Raw genomic sequence first — 21,857 nt, forward strand, 5'->3', positions numbered from 1 at the left:
TTTCTTTTCTTTTCTTTTCTTTTCTTTTCTTTTCTTTTCTTTTCTTTTCTTTTCTTTTCTTTTCTTTTCTTTTCTTTTCTTTTCTTTTCTTTTCTTTTCTTTTCTTTTCTTTTCTTTTCTTTTCTTTTCTTTTCTTTTCTTTTCTTTTCTTTTCTTTTCTTTTCTTTCTTCCTTTCTTTCCTTTCTTTCCTTTCTTTCCTTTCCTTCCTTCCTTTCTTTCTTTCTTTCTTTCCAAAGCTCATTTCCTCATCTCTTTTCTGCCCTGGACATGTAACCTGCATGACTGATTTAGGTGGACTGATTTTGTAAGTTTGCTTAGTAAGCTATAGCTTGACAGTCTTTTTCTTATTACTTTTCTCTATCCATTCGCTCTTTCTAGTTTTACCAGCACAGAGCAGGGAATTAGAAAGTGACAAAAGGAGTTGGTCACAAGGATCCTGCTGCTGAGTTTTAGGGACAGATAACTGAGGTCTGCTGGGAACAGTGCATCTGAAAGGCAACTATGTCTAGAAGGCTTTGATTCAAGGCCATTTTTGCTGGCTACGCAGCAAAAACCAAAGGGAGCACACAGTTCTTAAAATTGACGGTGTTTACGCCTGAGATGAAATGGAATTCATTCTGTCTGTCTATTTATAAATTAATTTATCTATTTACACTTAGTCACATCTTTACAGTGTACATTTCTTTTTCCAGCACAAATACTATGCATGTCGGTCAAGCCAAAGACATTATTGCTCTATAACTTATCAGCAAATAGCTTCTCTTTTTTTTTTTGGTCAATTAAGCATAATTTTATTTTTTTTTTCTCTTCCCCTTTCCCTTCTCTCTCTTCCATACTATTTTCCCACATTTTATTGATTCACAAAATACTTTAAAAATATGGACAAAGCTAGAATCTAGTGACAAGTGCACTGTAATTTTCTCCTCAAACATTTTAAAAAATTAATTAATTTATATTCATTCCCTGAGTATCATCACAGCATACAAAATGTGATTTCCCCTCCAGAATATACTCAGAATATACTGCATAGTGACTTAATCATGCATGTTATATATATATTACCCCTATTTCTCACCCTCTCCCATTTTACACCCTCCTCCCACACTATCTCAGGTGTCTGCAGCTATTTTCCATTCCTTCCCCACCCACACACACATTTGATTGATTCACAAAATTTCTTAAATAATCTAACTACTTTCAATAGCAAGTTCAGTTGGTCTTCTATTTAGGCAAGAGGTGTGCTTATGTGTACCATGCAAAAAGCAGCACAGGGACTCCTGGTGGCAAACCAAGTAAAACCAGAGTCATCTGGGGAAAGGTTTACTCGTGCCCATGGAACCAGTGACATGCTTTAAGCCAAATTCCGAAGGAACCTTCCTGCTAAGGCCATTGGACACAGAACCCATATAATGCCGTACCTCTTGAGGATTTGAAATAATGAAAAAATAAATAAAAATCCCATTTGTTAAGACAAAAACAGTTGGTCACTATCTTCAACATACCGTGCCTGATTTGGGTGGCATGTAGTAATTTTGTTTTTTCTTTTTTTAATATCATTTACCTTTGTGCTCTTTTGGGTTTTTTTTTTTTCCCTACCAGTATTGATGCTTGCTCTTCTCCTATGAATTTTCTGTAAGAACTTAAGAAAAAAAATTAATGTTTGGATTTTCAAAATCCAGGATAGGAAGGTATGTGTTTGAGGAAAAGATAAGAATGTTTGAGTTGCGAAGGAGCTGTGCTGTACACTGTCGTGGATTGGTGGATATGCAACTAGTAAGGGAGCAAGGGCCACGTATTACTTTTGATGCGAGCGATCATATTAGCATCTGTGTCTCTTCCAGTACTGGAGGGAAATCTTATTTGCGCCTCTTACATATGGTTTATCATTGAATTGGCAATACATTTTATTTCACACAGGAGAGTTAAAGCTATATAAAATGTATTACTTTAAAAAATTCATCTAAGTGGTAAGCTAATTCATTAAAGAAAAATAATCCTTTTGATTCTTAGAAATGTTTCTGGTAATCCTATTCATTTTTTTTTTTTTTTGGAGAGGTTTTTGCTATAGGGCGCGTGCGCTCGCCAGACAGAGAGAGACAGAGAGATAGAAAGCGAGAAATCACCGCCCCCCCAGGGGGGATGGCCACACCGCAATTCCTTCTCTTCCATTCTCTTCTCGGGATCCTGGGCATGCACGCACATGCGCCCGGCTAAGCCACCGGGTCCGGGACGCGAATCGCAGTCGACTACGTGGGCCAAGTCCAGCGACATAGCCATTACGCTAACTGCTGGTCCCAAATCCTATTCATTTTTAATGTTAGATTCTTTTTCCTACATCTTGTATATTATACAGCCTAATTCATGTATGTTTGAAATTTTAAAAAAGTAGAGAATTTTAAGAATAGAATTCTCAAATTAGAAGAAATATATTCAAGTTTTTACATTTACACCTAAACTTGTTAAAAATAATGAGATGTCATATTTAACTTGTGAGAATTTACTGATGGATTACGAGTTGTTAACTTAAATTTAAAGGGCAGTAATTCTGCTTGGTGGCTTACTAACAGCTAACCTGGTCCTTGGTGTGTGTTGGCAAAGTTTGCCCGAAGCAGTAGTTAGAATTCTTTTTAACAGCAGGGAAAATTTCTGTTTGTTTTTGACAATGGAAGAGCTCTTTGCTAATTTGTTTATTGCTCTTTAGAAAAGTAAGAGTGTTTTATGACCACTTTATGAAAGACTGAACTAAGATGCTGGGAGGGGGTAATAAGAAAGTGGCTCAGCAGGTAGTTCCTTGAATGTAAGCCTTGCTTTTCCTTGTGGAGGTACTGATACCACTAACATGGGTGTCTTACAGGTGCATGTTTGTCTCTTTATTTGCAGCATATTTTATAGGTTTTTCTTTATTATTTTTAATTTATTATTTTTGCTTTTTTATTTTTAAGTAATTTTATGTCTTTATACTATTAATATAGTCTGAATAGAAGTAACTAGATGAGGAAAAGAAAACAAAAACCATGGAGGAGGGATGGGGGTAAGTAGCAGCTGTTAGTAAGGCTTATGTATAATATCTTAAAGATTTAATTTTGGGCCTGGAATTAGGCCTGACATATTTTATATATTTGGCAGTTTCTGAGTAGATTGTAGAATAATCAACTTAAGTTTTTAAAGATGGTTCTTTCCTTCATTAGATTTTTCGTGAAGCAAGAAGAACAGTACCTAGTATTGTTTATATGCCTCACATTGGTGATTGGTGGGAAGCTGTCAGTGAAACTGTGAGGGCAACCTTTCTGACATTGCTACAAGATATACCATCATTTTCTCCTATATTTTTATTGTCTACCTCTGAAACCATGTACAGTGAACTGCCTGAAGAGGTAAGAACTTGTTGAAACACTTCTCTTTACTTATTGCACTGTTTTACAATAGTTAACCTTTATGAATTACACACCTTTTAGTTACTATGAAATTAGTTCTGTCCAAGTTCAGATCCTAGTTTTACCATATATTAATTGTGTAATGTAGGCATGTTATTTAATGTCTTAAGTTTCAGTTTCTTTGGGGAATAATAGTGATAGGTCCCTTAATGTTGTTGCAAAGACAAATAATTCATGTTTAAAACAGAACCTGGAGGCTGGCAGGTGGCATGGTGGTTAAGATGCTGGACTCCCACTTGGTCTACCATGGTTTGAGTCCCAGACCTGAAGTTTGCTTTCTCACTTTCCCTCTCTTTCTGCTTAAATATGAAATAATAATAATAATAATAATAAAGTTAAGTAATTATAAAAAAATAGAACCTGATATATTTACATTGTCTTCTCAGAAAATTATAACTGTATCATTAATTCTATTATAATTAACCTTCTTATTCTTACCATTTATAAGATTATTTGATGAGATTTGACTTTCCAGCTCTTTTGTCAGGAGCATTATATTAAGTTGAATATTATTACTAATATGCATATTTTTTCAAATTTGAAATTTGGCTATTGAGCTTGAATCAAAAGTAGAATCAGTGAATTCATTAAAAAAAATCAGTCTATTAGGACCAGCAGATGGCGTAATGGCTATGTTGCTGGACTCCCATATAATCGACTGCAGTTCGAGTCCTGGACCCAGTGGCTTAAGCATATGCCAGGTGCATGTGCATGCCCAAGATCCTGAGAGGAGAATGGAGGAGAAGGGATTGTGGCATGGCCATCCCCTCGGAGGGTGATTTCTCGCTTTCTGTCTCTCTGTCTCTGTCTTTCTGGTGAGCGCACACACCCTATAGCAAAAATCTCTTGAAAAAAAAAATCAATCTGTTAACTGATGTGAATGAAATAGAGTTTTAAAAATTGTTTTAACACCCTAATCTTACTGGGTCTTGAAGTAGCCTCCTTTAGAAATGCTTAGTATTTTGCCCAAGAGACACATTATGAATGATGTTCATATAAAATATTTACATGCTTTAAATGCTGTAATATAAATCTTGATTATTTATAATTTTATGATTAAAGTGTTTACTGAATGCTTTTATGTCTTGGCGTCCATTAGCTACCTTGCTAAGATGGATTTGTATAATTTACTGCTCTTGTAAAGAAAGTACATTATATATAGCATAATTCATTTTTGATTATCTAATACTTGATAGTATATGAAGACTGTTAATCAAGATGTGTATTATTGTAGAGAGCCAGTAGGTGGTATGGTGGTTAAGGCACTGGATCTCATATGGCTGGCTGTGAAGCTCAAGTCCTGGACCCAGTGGCTTGAAACACACACCAGGTGTGTGTATGTGCATGCCCAAAGTCCTGGGAGGAGATCAGACGAGAAGAGAATCACCCCAGGGGGTGATTTCTTACTTTCCTTCTCTCTGTTTCTCTTCTGCTAGCACACGTGCCCAGTGACAAAAATCTGAAAGTAAAAAAAGTTTAGTAGAATGTTATAAAAATTAATGTACTTAGCTGGAAAAACTAATATACTGACTTATTAGTCTTTTGACCTTGGATAAAATACTTGAACCTAGAATAGCCTCAGTTTTTTTACCTATGAAATGTGGATAATAACAGGCCAGGTTGGGGTCAGCGGGTGGTATAGTGGTTAAGGTGCTTGACTCCCACATAGTCAACCATGGTTTGAGTCCTAGACCCAGTGGCTTGAAACTCATGACGGGTGCCTGTGCATGCATGCCAGAGTCGCAAGAGAAAAATGGAGGGGATAGTGGCATGGCCATCCCCCTGGGGGTGATTTCTGAGTTTCTTTCTCTCATTCTCTGTCTCTCTGGTAAGGGAACGTGCCCTATAGCAAAAAAAATCTCTCAAAAAACCAGACAGGATTGTTGGTGTGAGGCAATGTATCCAAATTTATTTTGGAAACTATGGAAGAATAAAATGTTTGGTATAGTAGTAGTAATATAAAGTAGGAATGCAGCTGAAGTTGATTTAGAAGAATAGACTGAATTTGCACATAAATCAGGAGCCACTCTCGTAAGTTAGATCTTCCCTATAAACTAATTTTATACAATTGCTTAAGAGTTCTAGTTGGGAATATGTAATTCCTTGAAAATTTCCCCTTATATTTCTTTTCTCTATTTTTTTTTTGAGAGTTTTTGTTGTTGTTGTTTGTTTGTTTTATTATTATTATTTGCTATAGGGCATGCGCGCTCACCAGAAAGACAGAGAGAGACAGAGAGACAGAAAGCGAGAAATCACTCCCCAGGGGGAATGGCCATGCTGCAATCCCTTCTCCTCTCAGGATCTTGGGCATGTATGTACACGCGCCTGGCGTGAGTTTTAAGCCACCGGGTCCGGGACTCAAACCGCGGTCAACTACATGGGAGTCCAGTGACATAGCCATTATGCCAACTGCTGGTCCCTCCTTATATTTCTTGAAAACCTTTTTTTAAAAGAATTATTTGGTTTTTATCATTATTTTTCAATTTTGACCAGAGAGAGATAGAGAGACAAAAAGAGAGAGAGAGAGAGAGTAAGCCACCAGGTCTGAGACTCAAACCATGGTTAGCCATGTGGGAGTCCAGCCCCTTTATCCATCATAAAGGTTAAAAATCATCAATAACTTTTTTTTTTTTTTTTTTTTTTTTGTTGGGGGGGTTTTAAAATAGGTTACGTGTGCTCACCAGAGAGACAGAGAGACGGAAAGTGAGAAACCACCCCCCAGGGGGGATGGCCATGCCACAATCTCCTCTCCTCCATTCCCGTCTCAGGATCTTGGGCACGTGTGCACACGTGCCCTGTGTGAGTGTAAGCCATTGGGTCCAGGACTCGAACCACAGTCGACTAGATGGGAGTCCAGCGACGTAGCCATTATATCATCTGCTGGTCCTTAAAAATAATTTATAACTCTTATGCAACAAAGGAAAATAACAACAGAGTGGAATGCAATCCAAAGAATGTAAGAAAATATTTACAGGTCATATATCTGATGAGGGATTGTTCCTTAGAATATATGGGCCAGCAAGTGGTGTGTTGGTTAAGATGCTGGATTCCCATGTGGTTGATGTGGTTCAAGTCCTTGACCCCGGGGACTTGAAACTCATGCCAGGTGCGTGTGCATATGTGCCTAAAATTTCAAGAGGAGAATGCAAAAGAAGGCATTGCAGTGTGGCCATCCTCTGGGGACAATTTCTTTATTTCTGTCTCTGTCTCTCTGCTTCTCCAGTGAGCACTCACACCGTATAGCATGAGTCTCTTTAAAAAAGAAAAAAATACTACAACTTAACAACAACAAAAAACAACCTAATTCAAAAGTAGACAAGTATTTGAATGGACATTTCTTCAAAGAATATATACAAATGTACAAAAAGAATATGAAAAGATGCTCAACATCACTAATTGTTAGGGAGACACAAATCAAACACACAATGTGATACTGCTTTATACTCATTAGTGTAACTGTTAGTTAATAAATAGATAAGCAAGCTTTGGTAAGTATGTGGATAAACTGAAATCCTGTGCATTGCCAATACTATTTAAATTAAAAATTAAATGGTACTGGCTCCAGCAGGTGGCATGGTGGTTGAGGGCATTGGACTCTTACATGGCCGACCGCAGTTTGAGTCCCAGACCTGGCAGCTTGCTTTCTCACTTTTCCTCACTCTTACTCTCACTCTCTCTCTTCTGGTCAAATTAAATAAGTAAATAAATAGAAGTTAAATAACTCTTTAAAAAAGAAAAAGAAAATTAAATAGTACAAACACTATGGGAATCAGTATGATAACTCCTTAAAAACTTTAATATATGGGCTGGCCCCATAGCCTACTGTTTAAGGGAGTTGGATCCCACATTGCCAACCATAGTTCAAATCCTGGCCCTGGCAGCTTGAAAAGCACATTGGGTGTCTATGCTTGTGTGCCCCAATGCTTAATAGGATGGAGAAACAGAAGAGAAGGAATTGTATTTTGACCATACCCATCTCTCTGTCTCTGTCTTTAACAAGCACATACCCTGTGGCAACTAAAAAACAATTTAATAAAAACATTTAACTTACAACTACCATGTAATCCATCAATGTAGCTACTAGGCATATACCCAAAAGAATTGAAAACAGGGATTTGAACAGGTATTTGTATACTATTTCATATGGCATTATTAACAGTAGCCAAGGGTCTAGCGGATGGTATAGTAGTTAGGACACTGGACTCCCACATGGCCGACAGTAGTTTGAGTCCTGAACCTTGGCTTGAAATTTATGCTGGGCATGTGTGTATGCAATCCCAGGAGGAGAATAGAGGAGAAGGCATTGTGATGTGACCATCACTCTTAGGGGGTGATTTCTTACTTTATCTCTCACTGTCTCTCTGTCTCTCTCCGGCGAGTTCACATGCCCTATGGCAAAAACTTAAAAAACAAAAAGTCAAAAGAGTAGATAAATTAAATGTGGCATGTATACACACACGCGCTCTCACACACACATACACACACACACACACGCACAGTGGAACGTTACTTGTGAAAGGAAATTTTTTTTTTTTTGAGAGATTTTCACTGTAGGGCACGTGCGCTCGCCAGACAGACAGAGAGAGACATAGAGACAGAAAGCGAGAAATCCCCCCCCAGGGGGGATGGTCACGCCACAATCCCTTCTCCTCCATTCTCCTCTCGGGATCTTGGGCACGCACGCACACGCGCCCGGCGTGACTTTTAAGCCACCGGGTCCGGGACACGAACCGCGGTCGACTACGTGGGAATCCAGCGACATAGCCATTACGCCAACTGCTGGTTCCCTGAAAGGAAATTTTGATTCATGCTCTAGCATGGAAACTTGAAGACATCACGCTTACTGAAATAAGCCAATCAGAAAAGATAGTGAACTATTTTGTACATACAAGGTTCTTTGAGTATAAAATATTACCCCTTTTAGTTTTAGTTTCCTGTGGTCAACTGCAGCTGTACAGTTCAGTCAAAAGTTTTGTGGCCAGTCCTATGGCCTTATGGGTAAGGGAGTCGGATCCCATATGGCTGACCACACAGTTTGAATCCTGGCACTGGCAGCTTGAAAAACATGCCAGGCATCTGCACATGCATGACCAAGATCCCAACAGGATGGAGAAATGAAGGAGAAGAGATTATAGAGTGAATAAAGCATCCCCACTAGGGGATCCTTTCTTCTGCTCCCTGTCTCTGTTTTTATATGCCCTCTGGCAAATTTGAAAAAAGAAAAAAAAAAGGTTGGAAGGTAGGATCTCTGGTCTTAGGGAGTTTGGTGTCTAGAGGGCAGAAGATAGATCTTGTAGAAAAACATAAATTTAAAAAATGTCAGTGATGTAAAGAGGACTTAAATAGCATACCTTGGGGGCCAGCAAGTGACATGAAGGTTAAGGTACTGGATCCATATGACCAGCTGCACCATTTGAGTCCTGGACCCAGTGGTTTGAAAATCACACCAGGCCCATGTGTGTGCATGCCCCAAACCCTGAGAGGAGACTGGAGGAAAGGGGATTATGGTATGGCCATCTGCCTGGGAGGGGGGTGCTTTCTCTCTTCTCCCCTTTGAGCCCCCATATCTTGTCTTTCTCTGGCAAGTGTATGTGCCCTATAGCATAAACTAAATGAACAAAAAAACCAGTGTATCTTGGAAGGGGAGTCGTCTTGAATTAATGTTTTTCCCCACCTCTCCTCCACTTACTTGCTCTGTAAAGACATCAAATGGAGTAAGTTAAGGGATATGAGGACGACTGGCTTACTTTTACTCTGGAGTGTTTTTTGCAGAAGGTGGCGTTGTGGACTGTTTTGTGAAGAATCTGAAAACATAGTTTATTTGCAGCTGAACTAGAATTTCCAAAGTATACAGTGAAATGATGTTGGTAGGGAAGAGAAATTGATGGATAGGAAGCACAGAAATACAGGGATAAGAGAAGACATTTAAAAAATATATATATTCTTTTTTTAAAAGAATTATCTTATTTATTTACTTTTAATTTGACCTGAGAGGGACAGAGCGAGATCGAGAGAGAGAAAGCAAGCCACCAAGTTCAGTACTTGAACTGAGGTCGGCCATGTGGGAATCCAGCGTCCCTAACCACCATGCCACCTACCAACCGAAGAGAAGGTATTTTTAACATTTCCTCTTAGTTCTCTATTGTAAATTCTAGGCAGTTGCTTTTCAGCTCTTATATAAAAACCCTTTGAGATTGCTGTCAGGTGACTTTGACAATCAGCTATCCTTTTTACTATTATCTGATGATTTTCCTAGGTATGATATCATTTACTAGTGACTTGGGCAACTGGACATTCTTCCATTCTTGTTTAGTCCCTGAGGTCAAATCTCTCAACAGCATACCCTAGAACTAGGTTAATTCTTTTTTTTTTTGAAGAGATTTTTGCTATAGGGCATGTGCACTCGCCAGACAGAGAGAGAGAGACAGAGAGATAGAAAGTGAGAAATCACCCCCCCAGGGGGGATGGCCATGCCACAATCCCTTCTCCTCCATTCTCCTCTCGGGATCTTGGGCACGCACGCATACGTGCCCAGTGTGAGTTTAAGCCACCGGGTCTGGGACGCGAACCGCGGTCAACCACGTGGGAGTCCAGCGACATAGCCATTACACTAACTGCTGGTCCCAGAACTAGGTTAATTCTACCCTCACAGAAATGTTGTGTGGATATTGAAAATGATACTGGAAGTTGAATAAATTATAATTTGACATAACGTGTAAGCTTTTAATGCTCTGTGTATTAATGTCTTTGTGTGTGTGTTTGTGTATGTGTAGGTTAAATGTATCTTCAGAATACAGTATGAAGAGGTCTTGTATATTCAAAGGCCTATTGAAGAAGACAGAAGAAAATTTTTCCAAGAATTGATTCTCAATCAGGCATCAATGGCTCCACCACGAAGGAAACACACTGGTAAAGATCCTAAAGCCTTTAGAAACATGGGGGAATGGAATTAAGAAATACCCCCCCCCCTTTTATTTTTTGGAGAGGTTTTTACTATAGGGCACATGCACTTGCCAGAAAGACAGAGAGAGACAGAAAGCAAGAAATCACCCCTCGGGGGATGGCCCCGCCGCAATCCTTTCTCCTCCATTCTTCTCTCGGGATCTTGGGCACACACACACACGCGCCCGGCGTGAGTTTAAGCCACTGAGTCTGGGACTTGAACCGTGGTCGACTATGTGGGAGTCCAGCGACATAGCCATTACGTTAACTGCTGGTCGTTGTTACCCTTTTTAAGAGTCTTTTTTTTTTTTTTTTTTTTTAAATCCTTTCTCCATGGAAGTGGAGAAGGTTCTGTTTACTTTTGTTCACTTGACCTGGAGGAGATCAGGAAGTGCAGTGTCATTGTTAAAGCTTCCTAAACTGAGTTCCATACCACTCCAACCCTCATCTTCCGGTGGATTTCACATTCCGAGAGTGGACAAATTAAAGAAGTCTTCAGTTCTACTCTGTATTAATCACTTGTAGTTGCCAGGGTTTGAACTGGGAGGCGTGAACACCAGGTGTTGTGCTGCTTGGTTTGTAGGCCAGGGTAGGTTTGATGGGCTAAGAGATGGTTAGAGCCTAGAGCCTTTGCCTTTTCTGATTTATTATTTTTTAAACATTAAATTTTTCTTGGGTTAGCCTCAGCTTTATTAGGGTTCTCAAGAATTTGTTAGTTTTCAGTTCCCTGACTTAAGTGTGTGTGTGTGTGAGTGTGTGTATGAAGAAAAACCAATTTATACACACACACACACACTTATATATTATACTTCCAAAGAGTTCCTTTTCTGATCTTAAAGACGCGTAATCTTGCTTAATCTTTTAACCTCTTCTAGCAAATAACAGTTTAATTTGGGAGCAAGTTTTAAGCCTCTCTCCCCTATTCTGTCTTTTACATCTCCCATAGCCATTCTGGCAGGATCTTAAATACATTTCCTGTCCCTGCCAAATCTCTACTGTATTCTTTCTACTTTTATTTGCTTGCTTTTGTTGTTTATATTATCTAACGTTTTGATAATTTTATTGTCTTCTAGTAGCTCATTCCCAAATTTTCTCAGTGTTTTTAAGATGAACATCTAACAAATTGTTATAGTTACGGGTTTTTTTCTTTTAGAAACCTTGGAGAAGCCAGAGTCTAAGTTATGTCTTCTTACATCTTCTGATTATTGGTCCTTGCTTCCTGTTAATGTAAATATCGGTAGTTCAGATATTTCATTATGAAACTGACTCATTTTAATCTTTGATGTGCTAAGATATATTTTAATTGCATAGATATGAATTTTTTAATGTTTAAAATGGGTACAGATCGAATATCCTTTATCCAAAATGCTTGGGATCAGAAGTGTTTTAGATTTTGGACTTTTTTGGGTGTTAGAATATTTGCATATTCATAATGAGATATCTTGGGGAGAGAACCCAAGTCTAAGTACAGAATTCATTTATGTGTCGTGTACACCTTATGTACCTAGACTGAAGGTAATTTTATGTAATATTTTTGTATTGCAGCTTTGCGATGACAACCTGGCACATAGGATTGGCTCTGGGATTTTCTACTTGTGGCCTTGTGTCAGTTCTCAAAGCATTTCAGATTCTGGAACATTTTGGATTTTCAGATTAGGGATGCTAAGCCTGTATAATTCTTTTTCTTTCTGAGTTGATTCTGTTGATTTTCATTTTTCATCTTATGGGGGCTGTTTAGAAATCATCGGAAATACTTAGAATTTTAATCCTGTGCTTTAGTGTGGTACTAGGAAAATCCTTTAAGGAATTAGAGAACAATTACGATTAGGAAGTTAATACTTTACCTTTTAAGTATAATAGGTTTTTGGTTTGTCTTAGGGTAGTTAGTGGGTCCCATACATTTTTATATATAACTTCTTATTCTGGTTTTCTTTCTCCTTCATGTCTTCAGGATTCTTTTTCAGCTTATGCTTTTTTATTTGCTTTTTCCCTAAAAAAATTTACTGTCCCTGTTGTTTGTACTCTGAGTATGAGGGTCAAAGACTAGGAGACCTGTCTAAAATCAGAATTCTGCGGGACACGAAGGATCAAGGAATTGTTAATTGCCCATTATATTTTGCGTGCATTTTAGGTAATCCCATTTTGAGAAGCAGTTTTTAAACAAGACTGACTGAAAAAAAGAGAAATAGTACTTTATTTGAAGATATTTATGTTGATTTAAAGTATTTCTCATTAAATTCTCACTATATAATATTTCATAATGAAATATTTAAAACTTTATCATTTGTTTTTTAACGAGGTCTCATTATGAGTAAAAGCTATTCTTTACCTTTGTCTTCATTCAGATTTTTACTTGTGGATTTACATAGTTTATATATACTTCTTACTCTCCTTTTGAGAGAATGTCAGTAAAATAACTGAGGTGTTGACTCCCTCTGTTGGAAACCTAACATTTGCTTCTGTTTTCTTTAGCTCTTTGTGCTATGGAAGTGCTTCCACTTGCACTACCTTCTCCACCTCGTCAGTTATCAGAATCAGAAAAAAGTCGGATGGAGGACCAGGAGGAAAATACTTTAAGAGAGTTGCGGTTGTTTCTCAGGGATGTGACCAAGAGGCTGGCCACAGATAAACGCTTTAACATCTTCAGCAAACCGGTGGATATTGAAGAGGTCTTGTTTCAGTAGTGTGCAAACAGTGAAGTTGAACTGGCTAAAAGAAAAAAAAATATTGACATCTTTTTTTGGAAGGAAAAAAAGCAAAGGCATGGATGAATATTACCCTAGCCTGTAAACTTTTAATCCATGTGATAACTACCAGTGTCATCAGCAAACATCTGGTGACTTTTGGATGAAATTAGTGACCAATTTTTATGTTTTCTTAAATATTACTGATCTTTGTAATCTCTTACTCTTCAATTTAAGAAGAGGATTAAAAGTTATTTTAGTGAAATGTCCATACTAGACTATTTTTATTCCAGGATAAATCCTGCTTTCAAGAAGTATATTGGAATTAAGCAATGAATACTGATTAATATTGGCATTTCCCAAATTCTGTATACCTTGTTATAAGAGGTGGCTTAGGAAATTGAAACTTCTTTGTCTTTCCTATTTTGGAATGCTCGTGGCTAAGATGCTGTTTGAATTTAAGCACATCCTATGCAACTAAAACTACTTTTCTCTCCAATGATTTTCTTTGCTATCAGTGGAAAATTTCTCACTTTCTACGTGTATTATTTTGTGTACTTGTGGGAGCATGGTTTGTGATGATGAAAAAAAGAAATTTTCCATTTGGAATCTACTATAATACTGTTGATTTTTATTGTTTTGGTTTTTTTTTAAAGTTCTTTTTTATTTTTTTATCCTGGGATAATATAGTTTGTGGATGAACAAAATGTAATCTTTACTAGCCTTCTTCTTATAGTTCAGACTCCATGTTTGAACAGTGTCGGTGTTTTCAGTTTTGACTTTTCTCTTCATTTATGTTTTTTAAAATTTAAATTATGAAGTGGCTCAGCGTTTAGTGTTGCGTCCTAATTGTGAAATCTGTGCTTCTGGATTGGAGCAGATTCCTCTGGAATCATTACCTCTTCTGTCACTGGGAAGAATGAGTTAGCCTTACATTTTCACCCCCTGGCAAATCTGAAATGATCTATTTTTTCCTTTTTAGGAATAAAGGGACTATAATTTTATTTATATTTATCCATAATGTAGTTTTGTTCATTTGATCCTCTCAACCTCGCAAGGTCATTATTCTTACTTTACAGTTAATGAAATTGAGGCTTGTTCAGCAAGTGACATACTCAGGACTTGGAATTTTTTGTTTATAAAAAACAAAACCCAAAAAAACAACAAGATCTGTGTTCCCATTCTCTTACCTCAGCCTCCCCAAGTAGCTGAGACCACAGGCTTATGCTGCTGCCTCCAGCTGTTTTAAGGCAGCATCTCACTGTGTCACCAAGGCCAGTCTCAAGCTTGTGGTCTTCCTGCTTCAGCTCTCCAGGGTGCTGGGTTAGAGGTACACCTCACTGCCTGGCCTTTAAGTTAGACCAGGACTTGATCCAAGCCTTCTCCCTGTGAGCCTAGCCTTCGAAGCACGGCATTGGGCCTGGAAGTTTTGTAAAATTTAAAACCTACGTTCTTTACATGATGTCATAGCTGCCTTATCTTTTTCCACTGAGATAATAGAACATACTTGATTTACTTTGCTAAGTTATACATTTCACATTGTATTTGTGGAGGACTTTTTTCTCTCATAGTATTTTCAGACCATCTTAAAATTAGCCAGTTCTAATGATTGCTATATATATATGTGTGTGTGTGTGTGTGTATATATATATATATAAAATGTTTAATACATATATAAATTTATCTGTCCTACCTGTTTGGTAGTTTAGACTCTGACACTTCTTAAAGGATAAGAGCTTGTCCCCAGGGAAACCTCCTATGCTGAGAATAAACCTATATTGATTTTGCTCAGGAAAATGTTCTTTTTTTTTTTTTTTTACCAGAAAAGACTGTCAGATCTCAAATGACACCTGTGATAGAGTAAAAGTTCTATGCGTGATAGTGTGGGAGTGTGAGGCAGTAGGAAATACTGGTCAGATAAAAATTTTACTTAAGGATTATGTTTCTCTTGTTTTCTCCTTTCTTCTTCTTAGGTTTATTCTGCTGCTGGCTTTTGTCTGTTCTCAAAGCTGAAAAAATCCAAATCTCTGGGAAAGATAGAGTGGAGAAAACAAGGATAACACTTAGATAACTTAAAATATATCAGTTTATGAATTTGAAGTGTCTAAAAACTTCATCAAATCCCAAAGCAGATGGTAGAGAAAACAAAGCTTTAGAAAATTAGCACTGAATCCCAGGTTTTTTTTTTTTTTTTAAAGAATTATTTAACTTTATTTATTTACTTTATTTTGACCAGAGAGGGACAGAGTGAGAGAGAGAGAGGGAAAGTGAGAAAACAAGCTACCAGGTCTGGGACTCAAACCGTGGTCAGCCATGTAGGAGTCCAGTGCCCCTAACTGCCACGCCACCTGCTGGCCCCTGAGTCCCAGGTTTCAGCATCCAAAAAAGAAAGAAAAAGTATTGAATTTAAAATTAAGCATAGGTGTTAAAATTTTATAATATTTAATGATAAAAAGTTTTTATAGTGCTCTTACGTTTATAAATAAAGTTTCTCCTTGTGCACAGGTCATGCCAAATGCCAGAACCAAGAATCCAACTCATAGTTCTGAACTATGGTTTGTTCTGGTTGAGCCCCAATTCCACACCTATAAGAAGATTAACTTGATTTTTCGTGGCTTCTAGAGGCCAAGAAAGAAATTAAAATGTACCCACACACACATTCCTACCTAATATTTTTAGAACTAATTTTAGCATTGAAAAAATAGACACATAAATTATGTATACGCAGATTTATGTATGTAAATTAGAAAGCCATAAAGCATGGATGCCGTCTGAAGCTATAAGGAAACTAACTCTTCAATAGGGCAGGATTTACCCCATCTTCAGGCTGAGCTGTGCTGACATCTGATATTAAAACTGCTCCGCAGGCTATGGGGACACACAGGATGCCTGGGTTCAATGTCCAGGTACAGTAGGACACACCTGGGATCCCAGTAACTCATGGAGGCAGAGGCAGGAGATCACAACATGGAAAGACCCTATCTTAAAAAGATAAATTATCCTGTTTCCACAAATCACTGGACTATTTTAGTTATTGCTACTAAGAATGATTTTTTTTTTCTTTTTTTGGAGAGGTTTCTGCTATAGGGCATGTGCGCTCACCAGAAAAACAGAGAGAGACAGAGAGACAGAAAGCGAGAAATCACCCCCCAGGGGGGATGGCCACACCGCAATCCCTTCTCCTTCATTCTCCTCTCAGGATCTTGGGCACACACGCACACGCACCTGGCCTGAGTTTAAAAAGCCACCAGGTCTGGGATTTGAACCGCGGTCGACTACATGGGAGTTCAGTGACATAGCCATTACACTAACTGCTGGTCCCATAAGACTGCTTTTATAACAAACAGAATTACTTGACAAGAGATTTGCATTGGAGAAGGCAGTAGGTATATAGGTTGCTAGTTCTTTTACCAGCTGAGTAATATAAAACTTACTGGGCAAATTCATGATTCAATGTCTCCTATTTTGGGTTATGTCCCAGAAAATCAGCACACAGAGCAAGATGTTTGTTTGTTTGTTGTTTGTTTGTGGATTTGTTTATTCTTACTGACAGCCAAGCAAAATTTATATAAGTTATAAAGGCAGTAATTAGTTTTTTTAATATAATCAACTTGAATATTTGTAATGACTCCAAAGGAGTGAAAAATACTTTCCATGAAACGATGTATTCTAGATAATTGTAATAGGAAGTACATTTTTGTTGAGAAATTTTAAGAGATTTACAAGAATAACCTCTCTAATGGAAGAAAAGCTTATTTTTAAAAATTTTCCTTTTCTTTCCTTGAGGTAACATTTTTTGATGCTTATTAGGTGCTTTTGCCCATACATTCTCCTCCAGAAATGCCGAAAGGATTAAAAAAAAGAAAAGAAAAGAAAAGAAGCTGACACATTTTGTTTTAAGTTTCTAGATGAGGAAAATTTCAGAGTTGATTTAGCTATGATTTGGCAACTAAAACTTTTCATGGAAAGTGTGACAGAGAGTTAACTTCACTGTAACTTTAATCCTTATCTGTAATTATTTCCTAAATATCTAGATTTAACTTTTTTGAGAACTGTTTTTGTGTTTCTATGAACTGAGTGGTTTCTATGAAAACCACAAGGAATTTCACTAAAATATCCTGTTTATTTTAGGTTTCAGATTATCTTGAAGTAATCAAAGAACCAATGGACTTATCAACAGTAATCACAAAAATTGATAAACATAATTACCTGACTGCTAAAGATTTCCTGAAAGATATTGACCTCATCTGTAGCAACGCCTTAGAGTACAATCCAGATAAAGACCCAGGAGGTAAGGATGTTTAGGACAAGTTTCACTTTGGTGAATGAGAGAGTAATTTACAGTTTACCATTAAATCATGCCCGTGTGTTAGATAGATAAATGAATTTTTATAACTTATTATTGCGTTTAGAAACTTATTCAAGAACTAATTAATTGAAAATAACATGCTTAAGTTAGAGGATTTATAATTCTAGGTATTATTCCCAGGGTTGAGTTTATTTACCTTTCATATTTTATTCTCAAATTCGGATTTTTTTTTTTTTTGTTCAGATGGATGGAAAACCAAGTAACTGAGAATTTTATTTGAAATTTGTGTATTTGTTTAGTCAGCATCAACAGGTCTGATAAATACTGGGAATTCCAAGTTTGTAGGAACTCATGGTAGAATAAGTATTAAAAGACCTCTTTATGTAGAATGTTAACTGATCTGTTAGTTGTACTTTTGTATCATTTTGTTACTTTACTCCTGCTCAAGTCTCTAGTCCCAACTCATGTCATTTCCCTCCTTGGAAGACTACCAGGAACATATCTGTAGTTAGAAGAGATGAGTTTATTGACTTATTATAACAAGGAAGAGTGTGTGTCAGGAGCAACCAGAAGGATTTGGGCTAGTCTTAAGTGATTTGGGGGAAGTATAAGGAAGTGGGCTTTGCATTGGTTCGGATACTGTTAGGAAGTGCAGATGATTTTGAGATATTTCAAGAGTCAAGAAGGGAAGAAGAATGGAGCAAAACTAAAGCTGTGATTGGTAAAGAAACAAGTCACTGATATTAGCCGAAGTGAAATTATATTGGGTTATTTTTGTGGCTAGAATGATGATCATGTTTAGACATGATTACAAGTGGTCTTGTTTTTATCTTGACCCATTGTGGTCACAGAATGGCCTCATCTAATGTTGGTGTTCTGTGAGGTAATTTATGGTTTTGATTTAAATTTTTTTTTTTTGTATAGAGGTTTTTTTTTTTTTTTTTTTTTTTTGCCTTAGGGCATGTGCACTTGCTAGAGAGAGACAGAGACTGTGAGAGGGAAAGTGAGAAATCACACCCAGAGGAGTAGCTACACAACAATCTTTTCTCCTTCATTTTCCTCCTGGGATCTTGGGCATATATGCACATGCACCCTGCATGAATTTCAAGCCACTGGGTCTGGGACTTGAACCAGAGTCAGCCACGTAGGAGTCAGTAACATAACTGCTATGCCATCTTCTGGCCCCACAAGTGGATTAAGTTTCATGTGAGTATGCTGATGTCTAGCTTATAGTGCCAGGCCAACTTCCAGTTGTCAGGGACTAGTTTTCTTTCTTATGTTGAGAATTCTACTTCTTTCGGGACCAGCAGTTGGTGTAATGGCTATGTCTCTGGACTCCCATGTAGTCAAACACGGTTTGAGTCCCGGACCTGGTGGCTTAAACTCATGCTAGATGTGTGTGCATGCATGCCCAAGATCCTGAGAGGAGAATGGATTAGAAGGGGTTGCAGTGTGGCCATCACCCCCCAGGGGGTGATTTCTCACCTTCTGTCTCTCTGTGTCTCTCTGTCTTTCTGGCAAACACACGCACCCTATAGCAAAAACCTCTTAGGAAAAAAAAAAAAAAAGAATTCTATTTCTTCAAAAGTTGTAACATAAATAAAATGCTTTTTATTTTTGAAATATTCATTTAAGTTTCTGTTATCTAAAGATATCTAGGGTAGTTGTGCTTTGTACCTATATTTTTGGGCCGTGGTTCTCAACCTGGGCCTTATGGTAGAATGACCTGGCTTTCTGAATTCTACATGAAACAAGGTAACTCTTGCCTGAATTTAAATCATGGTAATCAAATATCGTAATTCCAAGTAAAGAGGCAAAATAAAATGTTGGTATCTAATGGTTCTTAAACTTTGTGTTAGTATATTTGCCTCTTGTGATTTTTGTTGTTTGTTTTTATTTTTTAAAGTTTTTATTATATATGTCTTAAAGGAAAATTTATGAAAATAAGAACAAAGGAGAAAATTAACCTATAGGCCCATTTTCTAGTATTATCCCTCCTCTTCACTCCCCTGTCACCTGGATATATTATATATAAAATATATAGTCATATTATTTGTACTCAAATGATTATATGATTTTTTTCAAAGATTTATTTATTTAATTTAATTTATTAATTCATTTAATTTGACCAGAGAGAGAGGGAAAGTGAGAAAGCAAGCCACCAGGTCCAGGACTTGAATGGTGGTTGGTCATGTGGAAGTGCCAGCGCCTTAACCACCACGTCACCTGCTGGTCCTGACTGTATAATTTTTAAAAAATTATTTATTTATTTGTTTATTTTTAAATACCAGAGGGCACATGTGCTTTCCAGAAAGAGAAAGACAGAGGGAGAGAGGGAGGGAGGGAGAAAGAGAGAGAGAGAGAGAGAGAGAAGGTAAGGTGCTCCTTAGTGGGGCATGGTCATGCCACAATCCCTTCTCTTCTTTCCTCTTTCAGTATTTTGAGCACACACTCATAAATGCCCAGTATATTTTTCAAGCCAGTGGGTCTGGGATTCAAACCTCACAGTTCGCCATGTGGCATTTCGCTCCCTTAACTACTAGACCATAGGGCCAGGTTCTTTTTTTTTTTTTAAACTTTGTCATTCCTTTTTACTGTTTTGTGAAGAGTGTAGTAATTAATGAACGTATTTCTCTTGTATTATTTTAATTGTATATAGTGTTGTATAGTGGCCAATGCCCTATTACTGAACATAACAGATATTTTAGGTTTTTCCTTTTTTTTTTTTTAAGAGGTTTTTGCCTTAGGTCACGTGCTTGTTGGAGAGAGAGTAAGAGAGAGAGAGACAGTGAGAGGGAAAGTAAGAAATCACCCACCCCCCCGAGGGATGGCCAAGCTACAGTTCCTTCTCCTCCATTCTCCTCCTGGCATCCTGTACACATGCACACACATACCCAGTATGAATTTCAAGCCTCCAGGTCCCAAACACACTCCGCGACCAGCCATGTGGGAGTCCAGTGATGTAATTGCTACACTATATGCTGGCCATATTTTTTCCTGTTATGAGCACTGATAATGATTTTTTTTCAGAGAGATTTTTTCCTTTTTTTGGAGAGGCTTTTGCCATAGGGTGTGTGCGCTCACCAGAAAGACAGAGAGAGAGAGAGACAGAGAAAGAGACAGAAAGCAAGGAATCAACCCCCAGGGGGGATGGCCACGCTGCAATCCCTTCTCCTCTATTACCCCCTCCGGGTCTTGGGCACACATGCGCATGCGCCTGGCATGAGTTTAAGCCTCTGGATCCGGGACTCAAACTATAGTCAACTACATGGGAGTCCAGCGACGTAGCCATAATGCCACTTGCTTGTCCCAGAGAGATTTTTTCTATATGGCATGTGCGCTCACCAGAGAGACTAAGAGAGAGACAGACAGAAAGCAAGAAATCACCCCCTGAAGGGATTGCCATGCCACAATTTCTTCTCCTCCATTCTGCTCTTGGGATCTTGGACACGCCCACACACGCGTCCAGCGTGAGTTTTAAGCTGCCCATCCAGGATTCGAACTGTGGTTGACTACGTAGGAGTCCAGTGACATAACCATTACACCATCTGCTGGTCCCAATGATGTTTTAAAATTATTTTCTTCACCTTTTTAAAAATAATTGTTTATTTAATTTTATTTATCACTATTATTATTTTAAATTTTGCTACAGGGTACATGCCCTCACTGAGAGAGAGAGAGAAAAAGTGAGAAAGCAAGCCACCAGGTCCAGGACTTGAACCGTGGTTGGCCATGTGGGATTACAACATCCTAACCACCATGTCACTACTAGGCCCTGATACATGAGCTTTTATAACCCAAGCTGTATGTATATCTTCAATTACTTCCTTAGAATAATGTTTTTTAAACTGTAAGATAATATGGATCAAAAATATATATCTTTTAAGTTTTTTTTTGTATTATTAAAATGTTCCCTACAAAATAATAATAATTAAAAAATACTTACACCAGTAACTTCAGGACCATGTTAGTCATTTTAGCAATTTTGTGTTGGACAGTCTTTTCCTTCAGTATGCATGCTGTCCTGCAACAGGTCGGGTAGTGAAGTATGGGTTGGATGTCACCCTCATTACATTTCCTCCCCTTGCTGGGGTGCTGTATGTGGGTACAGCCTGTACAAGTGTCCGCACGTTGGCTTCGAACACTGTGTCAGAGTACTTGTGTGCCGGCACCTTCAGCCTGGGAGTTTCCCTTCAGTACCTTGTCCTGACCTGCAGGACAGTCGAACAGGTTTCCTGAGGGAAAGAGTGAGAGACGGGATGAATGGCACAATGTTACAACATGGGACGACACAGTGTTACAACTCTTCAGGGTCATCCGTTTATAGTGGGCCAGGGATCATGGTTATATACATATTGGTGGGTCATGATTGGTTGTCCTATATGCTAATGAAGGATTGTAGAAGGTGGGTTATGATTGGTTGCTTTTGTGGACCAATCATGAGGTGCCAGATATGCAAATCTGAGGGATTCTAAGCTCACCAATTG

General features: G+C 38.0%; 1 protein-coding gene across 1 annotated transcript in view; it reads left to right on the top strand.

Annotated features, from left to right (window-relative positions):
• Positions 1 to 21,857, top strand: part of ATAD2B (ATPase family AAA domain containing 2B) — a gene marked incomplete at its 5' end in the record, with an annotated part of 152,389 nt that overhangs the window by 96,021 nt on the left and 34,511 nt on the right. Inside the window, 4 exons of the mRNA XM_014583869.2 lie at positions 3,190 to 3,375; positions 10,209 to 10,344; positions 12,850 to 13,046; positions 17,193 to 17,352. Coding sequence (XP_014439355.1) covers positions 3,190 to 3,375; positions 10,209 to 10,344; positions 12,850 to 13,046; positions 17,193 to 17,352 — 679 coding nt within the window. The remainder of the gene's footprint in view (positions 1 to 3,189; positions 3,376 to 10,208; positions 10,345 to 12,849; positions 13,047 to 17,192; positions 17,353 to 21,857) is intronic.

The sequence above is a fragment of the Tupaia chinensis genome, unplaced genomic scaffold, assembly GCF_000334495.1.
Source record: "Tupaia chinensis unplaced genomic scaffold, TupChi_1.0 Scaffold144952_1, whole genome shotgun sequence".
Lineage (NCBI taxonomy): Eukaryota > Metazoa > Chordata > Mammalia > Scandentia > Tupaiidae > Tupaia > Tupaia belangeri.